The sequence below is a fragment of the Acipenser ruthenus genome, chromosome 53 (genome assembly GCF_902713425.1).
Source record: "Acipenser ruthenus chromosome 53, fAciRut3.2 maternal haplotype, whole genome shotgun sequence".
Taxonomy (NCBI): Eukaryota; Metazoa; Chordata; class Actinopteri; order Acipenseriformes; family Acipenseridae; genus Acipenser; species Acipenser ruthenus.
The window spans coordinates 6304573-6317715 of NC_081241.1; the positions used below are offsets into that span (position 1 = coordinate 6304573).

The window sequence follows — 13143 nt, forward strand, 5'->3', positions numbered from 1 at the left end:
CTTACAGTGCTAGGGTCCTGGGTTCGATTCTGGCCTAGGGATCTGTCTGTGTGGAGTTTGCATGTTCTCCCCAATGTGTTTGCATTGTGGGTTTTCTCTGGGTACTCCGGTTTCCTCCCACAGTCTGAAGACATGCTGTTCAGGTTGATTGGTCACTCTAAATTGCCCTCAGTGTGTGAGTGTGTGTGAGTGTGGTGCCCTGCGATGGACTGGCGTCCCGTCCAGGGTCTAGTCTCGCCTTGCGCCCTGTGTCTGCCGGGTTAGGCTCCGGCTCACTGCGACCCTGTAAAGGATTGAGCGGGTAATGATAATGGATGGGATGGATGATTGATACGCTCAGTTGACACACACAGACACCCACACACAGGAACTAAAACACAAGCATTTAAACAATGACAGAGATACAGCTCTGACACACATGATGGTACCAACTTTTCTTTTTCGCGAAGGTAGCCCACGGAATTGGGAGGAAAAGGGGTAACTTTCTAGCTGTCGAGGGTTTGACAATGGAACAACCCGGGGTTACTTAGAAGACATCCCTAGAGCCTCATTTATATTTTCCCTTCAAATTGCAGCATCCACAAGTAGAGGGAAATGGAGACAGTGGGGAAATTTGAGTACAGCATGAAAGATGTCCTAGGACAAGGTGCATTTGGTATGGTATTTAAGGGAAGGCACAAAGAGGTAAGTAGCCTACTGTTTATATTTCTAAACATTTGTTTATTATTGTCTTTTTTTAGATTGTTTTCATTTCATGTAATGTCATTTAAAACTGCAATTCAATACCGAATTACTAAAATTCAGTACACTAAATCTTCTGGGCCTACTATATAGGGTTTGCTGTCAAAGATCGATGTACCTTTTGGAAAGAATAAAAATCTATGATAATCATAAAGAATATGCAGATGTGTTACTTTAATGTATAGCTACATTTCTATGGCTATACAGAATTTCTAAGAAGGAGTTTGAACATTTTGGGACATGCACTAAACAGCGGTAACCAGTTTGCCATGCAGTAAGCCACTTACCTCGTACTGTGCGCACCTTGACTAAGCAGTAAACGTGAGGTAAACAATGCACAGGAAAAGTACCGAGTACTGGGGATTTAATGAATTATGTTAATAGTGGAAATGTATACACCTACATCAAAAATACAGCGAAGAAAGTCACTTAATATGCAAGCTTATTCACTAAAGAGTGCTGACATTTTTGGGTCAATGATAAATTGTTGCCTACAATTGGTCCTGCCGATAATTAGTCCCAGAAACAATTCTTCCCTGTGATAATAGGTTCCCCCTGATAATTGGTCCTGGCGACAGTTCTTCCCTGTGATAATAGGTTCCCCCTGATAATTGGTCCTGGCGACAATTCTTCCCTGTGATAATAGGTTCCCCCTGATAATTGGTCCTGGCGACAATTCTTCCCTGTGATAATAGGTTCCCCCTGATAATTGGTCCTGGCGAAAATTCTTCCCTGTGATAATAGGTTCCCCCTGATAATTGGTCCTGGTGACAATTCTTCCCTGTGATAATAGGTTCCCCCTGATAATTGGTCCTGGCGACAATTCTTCCCTGTGATAATAGGTTCCCCCTGATAATTGGTCCTGGCGAAAATTCTTCCCTGTGATAATAGGTCCCCCCTGATAATTGGTCGACAATTCACCCCCATGACAATGGGTCCCCAAAACATATTCTCCATATGAACATTTCTTACCATTTGTAAGTGTTTAAAGCTGTTGGAATATCATTGCAAACTGATAATTAATTAGGAACTGCTTGCATTGTTGCTCTCTCTCTCTGAAGTGTGTGGCGACTTCAGCTGTCAGGTCTCTTTCTCTCTCTGCTGATGTATCAGTCACTTTGCATTGCTTGCGAGTCACGTGGTCTGCTTGGGAATATGCAAATTGAGACTCAAATATGAGCCAATAGCCTAAAGGGCCATTCACACTGAACGCAGCATGTATTCTGCCTGTTCTGCAGTTGTCTGTTGTTACGTCATGGCTATATGTACTGTGACTTTTGATTGTCAAACCCACAGAAGATACAAAGCTTAGTAAAAATATATATTTAAAGTATTGTCACCAAGTACAGACAAGTTTCAAAGACACGTGCTGTCTAACATCTGTTAGCAGTGGTACAACATGAATAGAGAATTCAATTTGGTCCAAAATATACAACAACAACAAAAAAAAGCTGTACATTTTTAAAAAGTTTACAGTTTTTGGAGTTTAAATAAATGTATTTTAATTGAAGTGGAATATTCTTTATTAAAAAGTGTGAAACACTGCGATGGACTGGCAGTGTCCCGACCAGGGTGTAGTCCTGCCTTGCATTGCCCTGTGTCTGCCGGGTTAGGCTCCGGCTCACTGCAGTGACCCTCTAAAGGAATAAACGGTTATGATAATGGATAGATTGATGGAAAAAAGTGTTACATGAATGCACCTGATGATATATACAAAAGTGCACATGGATGAAATGAATGTAAATGAGGTACATCTTTCATTTTTCTTTTTTTACAAGAAAAACGGTGAAGTTGCCATCAAATGTATACACACGAAAAACCTCTCTTTTGATCAAACTTACTGGACACAGTTAGACAGGGAGATACAGATTTTAAAGGTAAGAACATTGGCAATTTTGTTTTCACTGTATTTGCCCATGGTAATAGATTCCTTCACAATTAATGTTATATCATGTAACAGGGCGAGCAGCCCTATACGGATTTATTTATTTTTAGAACAGGGTTATTACTGTATTTATAGATGACGGCGTAGCCGATTTTGTTTGTATTGTTTAGTAGCGTGGATGGCTAGCCCCATCCACGGTAATTTAAAAGCTTGTGCAGATTGTGGCCGGGGGGTAATGGATTAATTACCAGCCAGTTAAACCCCTCGGCCACACTATAAAAGCCTGCAGCTCGCTGCACTCGGGGTGGGTGTTAGCAGGAGAGAGTGAGCGAGAGGAGTGAGAGAAAAACAAAACAAAACAAAACAAAACTTTATTTAAAACGATTCCTGGAACAGTGACAGCAACTGCCCAGCCTGACCTGGGATCGTATTATTTTTGGGTTTGTGACTTGTTTTGTTTCAATATTTATTTTGCTCTGTGAGCAAGTTTCTTTTTGTTCAAACCTTTTATTTATTTTTTTATTATTTAATTAAAAGGGCGCAAGCCTTTTAAACTGCAATACCTGGTGTCAGTTTCTATTCCTGTTTCTGTCCTGATGTCACACCGCCCAGCCACCCTGTCACATATCAATACAATTATTATTATTTTTTTTCCTTAGGGGCTGAAACATGACAATTTTGTGAGATTGTATGATTTCCAGGTAATATTAATTTCATTTATCTGATCATTTTATAGGGGCGGCACGGTGGCGTGGTGGTTAGTGCTGCTGCCTCACAGTGCCAGGGTCCTGATTTCAAATCTGGCCTTGGAGGTCTGTCTGTGTGGAGTTTGCATGTTCTCCCCAATGTGTTTCCGCATTGTGTGTTTTCTCTGGGTACTCCAGTTTCCTCCCACAGTCCAAAGACATGCTGTTCAGATTGATTGGTCACTCTAAATTGCCGTGTGTGTGTGTGTGTGTGAGTGTGGTGTGAGTGTGTGAGTGTGTGGTGTCCTGCGATGGACTGGCGTCCTGTCCAGGGTGTAGTCTCGCCTTGCATTGCCCTGTGTCTGCCAGGTTAGGCTCCGGCTCACCGCAACCCTGTAAAAGAATAAGTAGTTAATGATAATGAATGGAGTTTTCCATATATGGCATATAACTACATGTCACTCTGCAAAACCTTTGGTTGAATAATGGTCTGCACACCCAAAAATATTAGAACCCCCTGGTCTAGACAAATAAACGAATGCCAGCCTCTGTGTAGATATATACATATACATGTGGTAATAATGGTCTTACCACACAACCTGTCATGGGTTATTTCTTACGTAATACATATGCAAAAAAACAAATGCAAACTATTATCACATGCATCATTTTTGTTGAAATTGATTAAGTCTTAATTCTGCCGTTCCCTTTAACAGTGCTTGGCATTCACACTCATCTTTACCTGCTTTTCTTTTTTAGAAAACATCTAGTTGTGTCTATCTGGTGATGGAGGTAAGTCACCTTTCCCATCTGTGTGTGATTAGTATGCTTTTGCTCATTAATATATTGACATGGTGGTTAGCGCTGCTGCCTCACAGCTCCAGGGTCCTAGGTTCGATTCCAGCTTAGGGGATCTGTCTATGTGGAGTTTGCATGTTCTCCCAATGTGTTCACATTGTGGGTTTTCTCCAGGTACTAAGACTGCTGTTCAGGTTGATTGGTCAATCTAAATTGCCCTCTGAGTGAGTGTGTGTGAGTGTGGTTCTCTGCGATGGACTGGCGTCCCGTCCAGGGTGTAGTCCTGCCTTGTGCCCTGTGTCTGCCGGGTTAGGCTCCGGCTCACTGTATTGACTCCTCTAAAGGATTAAGCGGTTATGATAATGGATGGATATATTGACTCCTTGTCTCTCTATATAGAGTCTATATGTGTGTATGTATGTATTTCCCTGTATTGACTCCTCTAAAGGATTAAGCGGTTATGATAATGGATGGATGTATTGACTCCTTGTCTCTCTATATAGAGTCTATATGTGTGTATGTATGTATTTCCCTGTATTGACTCCTCTAAAGGAATAAGCGGTTATGATAATGGATGGATGGATGATGGTCCTTTATTCACAGACTTTTTTGTGTACATTGTAAAATGAATAGTGCATAATCTTTAGTCATAGCTTTGATGCATTAAAGTGTGTGAATCACTTATAGTTATAGCCTAAAATCAACAGTTTGATTGTGATTTTTCTTATAAAAAAAGAACATGATCCTACTTTCATTTATAATCCAGTTATACTGATAATTTCTGGTTATTTCTTTTGACATGCACTGTGTGTTTTGAATCTTTCTTTTATGAAACATACTGTTTGTACACTCAGAACGAGCATAAAATAAGCTGTTTAATGGTCTTTTATTTCTATGCAATGTTTTCTGTGAATTTTTGACTTTGTACTTTATTTGATGAATTATTAAAGTTCCCCACTCATCACTTTTGTGTGTTACATGTTCCCATATGTCACTACAACTGTTTAAGTAAGGTGTGTTTATTTATGTATTTTTGACATCCTGACCATTTTTTTTACACTATTATTAAATTGCAGTCTTCTGCAGCACTCAGTTTCCAAGATGGCTTTCTAAACATACCCTTCAGATGAAGAACTTCAGAACTACACTTCCTATCACTCCCATTATAGATACATGAGTAGGAAGATGATGGGAAATGTAGTTCTGAAAAGTTCTTTTAAAGGATACATTCGGAAAGCCATCTTGAAAACCGAGCACTGTAGACTGCAGTTTAATAGTGTAAACAAAGTGGATATCAGGATATCAAAATATATTAATAAAAAACAATATACACATCTTACTTAAATAGTTGTAGCAACATTAAGTAAACAGCTTGAGCTCCCCTTTAAGCTCCTGTGTGGTAGTTATCTGATGTGATCCTGTTTTGATTTGTTTTTTTCTTGCTAGTACTGCAATGGAGGGGATCTGGCAGACTACCTGAAATGTAAGTTACATTTGAAAACTTTGATACCTGGTTTAGTTTGTGTATCTCTTTTTAAACTCCTAGTTTTAAGTTTTTGTGTCAAATACAACTAAATGTCCTTTGAGAGGTGATATGATTGCTTTTTATTTTTGTAATAGGTGCTGAAAGCCAGGCTACATGTCCATCCATCCATTATCATTAACCGCTCAATCCTTTACAGGGTCGCGGTGAGCAGAGCCTAACCCAGCATACACAGGGCAATGCAAGACGAGACTACACCCTGGACGGGACGCCAGTCCATCGCAGGGCACCACACTCACACTCATACAGAGGGCAATTTAGAGTGACCAATCAACCTGAACAGCATGTCTTTGGACTGTGGGAGGAAACCGGAATACCTGGAGAAAACCCATGCGAGGCTACATGTCTTTAAAGTTAAATGTAGAACATATAGCTTATTAAAGGGTTAATTGTACAGGATATTGCACTCTGTTATTTCCCCTCTGGCAAAACATGCCAAACTTGTGGAAAAACGTTGGTATTTTTGCAAATAGAAACTCAGTACCCTGACAACACAGCAATTGTGAACAGAAACGAACGATCAACTGATTTTGAGCAATTTTCGAGCGGAGGTGCAGTGCGACATCAAAGTAAATAAATCACTTAGTAATAGGAAAGGATATTACATGCGTCTCTTAAACACCACTGAAGTACTCCCTGCCTATGAAATTACATATTTTCTTAATTCAAGTAAACTGGACTTAATATATCAAAGTGTTTAATGTGAGGTAGAAGAGAGTGGATTAGCTCCATGATCTCAGCACCGGTCACTCTAAATTGCCCTCTGTGTGAGTGTGGTGTGTGTGTGTGTGTGTGTGGTGCCCTGTGATGGACTGGCGTCCCGTCCAGGGTGTAGTCCTGCCTTGCATTGCCCTGTGTATGCCGGGTTAGGCTCCGGCTGTAAAGGATTAAGCGGTTAATGATAATGGATGGATGGATGGATGAAAAACTAAAATAAAAGATCATGTTGATTCAACTCCTGGCGATGGTTTTCTTTATTTGAGGTTTCGTTCACTTTTTTTCATAGCCAAAGGGCCCCTAAATGAGGACACAATCCGTCTGTTCCTGCTGCAGATCACATCTGCCATGAAAGTGCTGCAGAGCAAGGGAGTCATCCACCGAGACCTCAAACCACAGAACATCCTGCTGGCCCTTACAGGAGGGGACAAATCCAACCCCAGAAACATTCGCTTGAAGATTGGTGAGCTACTGCTCCTCCCCCTCCTCCTCTCCTCTGCTCCTCCTCCCCCCTTCCTCCTCCTTCTCCCCACCTCCTCCTCCTCTCCTCTGTTCCTCCACCTCCTCATCTTTGATCCTCCCCCCTCCTCTTCTCTCCTCCTCACCCCTCCTTCTCTTCCCTCCCACTCCCACTCCATCACTAGTGACATGGTCTAACTATTAGAGGACCAAGAAATTGAGCCCCATAAAGACTAACACCAAATTGCTATTCCTGCCTCACTTCCTTTCTTTTACCCTACAGCCGACTTTGGGTTAGCCAGATTCCAGCCAACCAATATGATGGCACTTACAATGTGTGGTACTCCTCTGTACATGGTGAGTGCTTTAGCACTTTGTATGGCTGTTACTATTGCTAGGATTTGCATAGGCATTAGATGCATAGTATTATTGATGGTAATATTTTAAGCTGAGTTTGCATGTTCTCCCCAATGTGTTTTCACATTGTGGGATTTCTCCGGGTACTTTGGTTTCCTTCCACAGTCCAAAGACATGCTGTTCAGGTTGATTGGTCACTCTAAATTGCCCTCTGTATGAGTGTGTGTGTGGTGCCCTGCGATGGACTGGCGTCCCGTCCAGGGTGTAGTCTCGCCTTGCATTGCCCTGTGTATGCCGGGTTAGGCTCTGGCTCACCGCGACCCTGTAAAGGATTAAGTGGTTAATGACAATGGATGGATGGATATTTTGCTGTTCTGTTGCAGTTCTGTGCATTACTGTTCTTTCACTGTGCTTTCTGTGTTTTTTTCCAGGCTCCTGAAGTTATAATGGCCAAGACCTATGATGCAAAAGTTGATCTATGGAGTATAGGAATCATAGTGTACCAATGTCTGACTGGCCAGATCCCATTTCAGGTGAGTCCACATGCTGTTGTGACATGTTCACTTATTGCCTATGACCGGTATACCAGATGAATCATGCTGATTAGTATTGTGCTGAGGACAGTTTCTAGCATCACATTGTCAATCCGGTGTGAACCCTGAACAGTTCACTGCTAGGTTTCCAATGTCCTCTGTGCTATTCAGTATTTTTATCAAGTGAGTGACATAAGCTGTTATTGGGCTGTTGTTATACTGCTATTCGAAATACTCTGGTATTGCCTGCATGTAAACGTAGTCACTGGTAATGTTTTTTTTCTTTTAATGTGTCTAAAGATATTTTGTGTTTCACACCCATCTTAAATACTTTTGGGTTGATAATTTTCAGGCTAGCAACCCTCAAGAGCTCTGTCGCCTCTTTGAGAAACACAAGAACTTGACTCCCAAGTATGTATATTTGCTTCACACCCCCTAACATCTTTCCTCAACTCCTCTTAGATTTTTACCCATGCTTTTTCAATTTTTCTGCCATGTTTTAGTAATCAGATTTTCATCCACTGCGATACTTCTACCTGTGTACCTAGGACCCTGGCGCTGTGAGGCAGCAGCGCTAACCACCACGCCACCGTGCCACCCATTTTGTACATACAATTACTCATTTATACAGTTGGGTTTTTACTGGAGTAATCTAGGTAAAGTTGCTCAAGGGTATAGCAGCAGTGTGTCCCCCACCTGGGATTGAACCCACACAAGACCCTCCGGTCAAGAGTCCACAGTCCTAACCACTACTCTACACTGCTGTCATATGTTACTAATCCTAAATATCAAATGTATTCTTGTTGTTTTAAAGAAACACTGATTTGTTACCAGTTACCTATTCACTATTTAAACTTTTAACAGTACCGTTGGCCGTTTTTGAATGAATTTAAAATGTTAAATAACTACGTGCCTCTTTCTTTATGCCAGCATCCCACAGGGGATCTCCACTCACTTGCGCCACCTACTGTGCGGGCTGTTGCAGTGCAATCCTAAAGATCGCATTGAATTTGGTGGGTAAATTTTATTTTGTCAAGTTTTCTTCAATATGTTGTATCATTGAATTTACATAATATATCTCACTAATTCTGCGATGTACTGGCGTCCCATCCAGGGTGTAGTCTTGCCTTGCGCTCTGTGTATGCTGGGTTAGGCTCTGGCTCACCGAGACCCTGTAAAGGATTAAGCGGTTAATGATGATGGATGGATTTATGGATCTCCCTAGTTTTACATACACACTAGCCCTTTAATACCGAAATCAACCTTAATATAAACTGTCTTTGTAATTTAAACTGCATTCGACAGAAAATTTCCAGAGGTGGAGAACAATGACAGGGAAATTTGTGAAAGTCTGTGCTATTACTGCATAGCTTTACTTTCATTTGCCATCATATTGCATCATATTGCCTGCACCACAGTTATCTCTAGTCATTGACCACCAATTATCATTATTGTTTGCATTCATAAAATTGATTCCAAGTAAAATCATTTCTGCTTTTTGTGACGGTCTGCTTGCACTAGAGGCTTATAAATCTCTTGCGTTCTTACAGATACATTTTTCAGACACCCATTCCTCGGAGTGAGCTCACCCAAGAAAAATTGTAAGTGAAATTACTGAACCCATATATTATTATAACGGTACAATTGTTATACTCCTTGGTTAGAGTAGAGGCTGTTAGGAGCAGAATTTCTTTCCCATGAAGTCCCACTCAGCCGAGACAGCGTGGAACTCCCAATCATTTACTGTGGACTGGTAAAAGCTTCCAGTCTCTCTACTGTTGTCAAGGGAACGTTATACACTGTCAATGACCACAGAGGAGAGGAGAGGGGAAGAGAGGGAGAGGAGGGAGAGGAGGAGGGGAGTAGAGTGGGGATGAGAGGAGTGGAGAAGAGTGGGGAGGGGATGAGGGAGGAGAGGATGAGGGAGGAGAGGATGGGGGAGGAGAGGAGGGGGAGGAGAGGAGGGGGAGGAGAGCAGAGGAGAGGGGGAAGGGGAGCAGAGGAGAGGGGGAAGGACAGGAGGACTGGAGGAGAGGGGAGAGGGGAGGAGGAATGAATTAGTTGTGTTGCTAGAGAATCACAGACATGTATTGCATAATTACAAACTTAACTTTCCAGCCACCTTCTCCTTCAGTTACACAAACTTTTTTTTTTTTTGGGGGGGGGATATCTGTTTTAACTCACACGGAGTTCTCAATTTATTCAGAAGTTTCAATTCCATTTCTCTCTCTTTTCTCTCCAGCAAAAGAAGCTGCCATTCAAAGTCGACAGGCTCCAGAGCCAAAGACCAGAGCTGACTTTTTAAAATGTAAGAATTCTGTTTTCACTAACATTTGATTGAAAGATGCGTCCCTCCATTTTGAGAATAGCTGACACTCCAGAACAGGGAGGAGTGGAGCTTGAGGACAGCAATTTCCAACCCAGTGCAGATTGTTTTTCAGTGATTTGATTTTTCTAAGCATCTCTGTCCTTTAACCCTCCTCTTCTCTTCAATCAGATTACTGTCAGCTCACACTGGACCCCAACACAGCACATAGAGAGCTCTGTCTGTCTGAAGGGAACAGAAAGGTAACACGACGGAGAGAGGTCCAGCCATATCCTGATCACCCAGATAGATTTGACATATTGTACCAAGTGCTTTGCAAAGAGGGTTTGTCTGGGTCTCCCTGCTACTGGGAGATTGAGTGGAGTGGCAGGGAGGGGGTAGATATAGGAGTCGCATATAAAGGAATCGACCCGAAAGGAGAGGACATTTCCTTTCAGCTTGGACACAATAACAAGTCCTGGAAATTGTTCTGCTGTGATTCCAGGTACTCTGCCTGGCAGAATAACAATGCATCTGAAGTAAAATTATTCTGCTCCCCCAGAATAGGGGTGTATCTGGACTTTACTGCTGGCACGCTATCATTTTATGGAGTCTCTGGAGACAAAATGACCCCCCTGCACAGATTCCAAACCACATTTACTGAGAAACTCTATCCTGGGTTTTATATTTATTCTGATTCCAGTGTAAGAGTCTGCAAGCTGAAGTAGCCATCTGTTTAGTGTTTGAATGAAGAGGTTCATTTCTGAGTGAATTTCTGTTGACTTTCTTTTTTCTGCATAGCAATGGCTTTCAGTGGAAGGTTGCTGGACTCTCAAGCTTAGTAAAACTGTCTCCCACAATAAGAATGTGTACTCACTTCCACAGCATCTTCTTATCACAAGGACTGGTGTCAGCTAGTTTGTAACTTATCTTGAGGAAGAAGTTTTGAAGTCACAACACTCTTTGTCTTGCAGAACTTTCTGTTCAAACCTGTGATGTGCTTTTAGTACACACCTATTCTTTGCTTAGTATCACCACTAACATGTTTATATGTGCTTGTATTTGTAGTCAGCTTTAAGACAGTTTGTACACTGTTCTTCCCTGGTGCATTGAATAAAGTACTTTGTAGTTGGTAACCTGCCTGGGGTCCTGAGTCTCTTTGAGTAGCGGAGAAGAAATCCACTACATTGAAGAAACTTTCATTTTTCTCTTTCTGTTTTTTTAAAACGGGTGGCGTGGTGGTTAGCGCTGCTGCCTCACAGTGCCAGGGTCCTAGGTTCGATTCTTGCCTAGGGATCTGTCTGTGTGGAGTTTGCATGTTCTCCCAATGTGTTCACATTGTGGGTTTTCTCCAGGTACTCCAGTTTCCTCCCACAGTCCAAAGACATGCTGTTCAGATTGATTGGTCACTCTAAATTGCCCTCTGTGTGTGTGTGTGTGTGTGTGTGTGTGTGTGAGGGACCCTCTGTGGCTGCTGGTTGATAATATTGAGATATCAATATGTTTATATTGTAATGATATTTTATTTTAAATGTAAGTAGGAATATATTATTATTGCTATTACACTGGCATACAAATACATTTGCAGGCTGATTTAATACCAATATCAATGTGGTGCTAATATGTTGATCTCGTATTATCATTGTATTTACAGTTACAAAATAAATAGTAATATCATCATATCAAAATAGTCAAAATGAAATAAAATCAAAATAAAACACAAACTACAAATAAGTATAACCCTAATCCATAATAGTTTGGGCTGAGAAAGTAAAATATGTCTCAATAGAATATAAAAATCAATACACTAATGGATCTAATGTGAAACGATCTAATATTTTAAATAGACACATTGAATATCCTGGTGAATCCTTATCGTCTAGGGTAGCTACAAAGAAATGGTTCAAACCCTTACCTGCTTCCCAGTCCTTTCTGTCTCAACTGAGACTATATCATGGCTCTTGTGTTCCTTTTCTGTACAGAGCCAGCAAATACACGTCTGATCAGTTCTGCAGAACCCCTCCAAAACCTTTTGGTGTTCAGCACAAAGCTTCTGCTCCAGATTTCCAATTGCATTGATCAGCTTGTAACCTCACTGTGTGGCTTGACGTGTGTTTCACAGTAAGAGGCCAGGCACGTCAAACAGGATTTCACAGCTTTGAACTTTCTCCCAGTGCAGAAATCACACGGCACATCTCCATGTCCAGCATAACTTTGAGCAGGAGGAGGATTGAGCCTTCTCTTCTTGAATTCTCCAGCAATTTCAGCCAGCATGGTGTTTCTTCACAGAACAGGCCTTGGGGTAAAGGTCTCTCTGCACTGGGGGCACCTGTAGACACCTGTATGATCAGTCTGATCCCAGCAGTTCTTAATACACCCCTGTCACAAAGACGGCCGGAGTGGGTGGCGTCAGACCAGATGCAGGAAATAAATAAACAGAGAGATGGGGTTTTGGTAAAGCTGAGCGCGTGATTGCGCTCAGCATTTAATAACGGAACAGAAAATAAAAGGTTTGAAACGACAAAAAACACTGGACACGGCACTTGCGCCAAAATAAAGAGACAAACAAAAACGAACACACACTAACAAACAGGGACGAACAAACACGGTGAGTAAAGCAATATTTACGTTCTTTCTTTCTTTCACTTTTTAGTTTCTCCTCTCTCTCCCGTTCTCCACTCACCGAACACCAACCCTGACTGAACGAAATGTGCGTCTATATATACTATTGTGCTGGGATTCAATTACTAATTAATTATTCACTTGAATCCCAGCACGTGAATTAATTCTGTGCAACCCCATGCTCGCATATTACATTTAACCAGCACGTGAAGTGATTTGTGCTCTCCTCGTGCCTAAATACAAATCTACAATTTAAACACACGTGAAACACAGACCTGTTTATATCCCGTGTACCAATCTATACACCGACATTAACACACGCAACATACACAAATGCACACAGGGACGGGGCACATTGCCACATATACCCCCCCTTGTGCGCAGCACACATGGCCTCAACGGCCACCTCCCCCCTTAAAAATCCAGCAGTCCAGGACAAAGTCTCGGGCTGGGAAGGGAGGCTTCCAGGGGCCCACAGGTGGCAATGTTGCCAGTAG

At 41.8% G+C, this 13143-nt stretch overlaps 1 protein-coding gene across 1 annotated transcript; it reads left to right on the plus strand.

The window, feature by feature from the left end:
• Nucleotides 1-575: 575 nt before the first annotated feature.
• LOC117970440 (serine/threonine-protein kinase ULK1-like) lies at nt 576-12218 on the plus strand. The gene is made up of 13 exons (XM_059016681.1): nt 576-684; nt 2520-2618; nt 3286-3327; nt 4072-4104; nt 5557-5593; nt 6660-6833; nt 7113-7186; nt 7618-7719; nt 8072-8130; nt 8650-8732; nt 9270-9320; nt 9962-10027; nt 10217-12218. The coding sequence occupies exons 1-13, from the start codon at nt 595-597 to the stop codon at nt 10750-10752; spliced, it is 1446 nt and encodes a 481-aa protein (XP_058872664.1). The 5' UTR covers nt 576-594; the 3' UTR covers nt 10753-12218.
• Nucleotides 12219-13143: the final 925 nt, after the last annotated feature.

Excerpts from the sequence above, each read along its gene's own strand:
- LOC117970440 (XM_059016681.1), top strand. The coding sequence starts at position 595 with ATGGAGACAGTGGGGAAATTTGAGTACAGCATGAAAGATGTCCTAGGA. Across the intron at positions 2,619-3,285 it reads GGGAGATACAGATTTTAAAG|GGGCTGAAACATGACAATTT; the intron begins GTAAGAACATTG and ends TTTTTTCCTTAG. Across the intron at positions 3,328-4,071 it reads TGAGATTGTATGATTTCCAG|AAAACATCTAGTTGTGTCTA; the intron begins GTAATATTAATT and ends TTTCTTTTTTAG.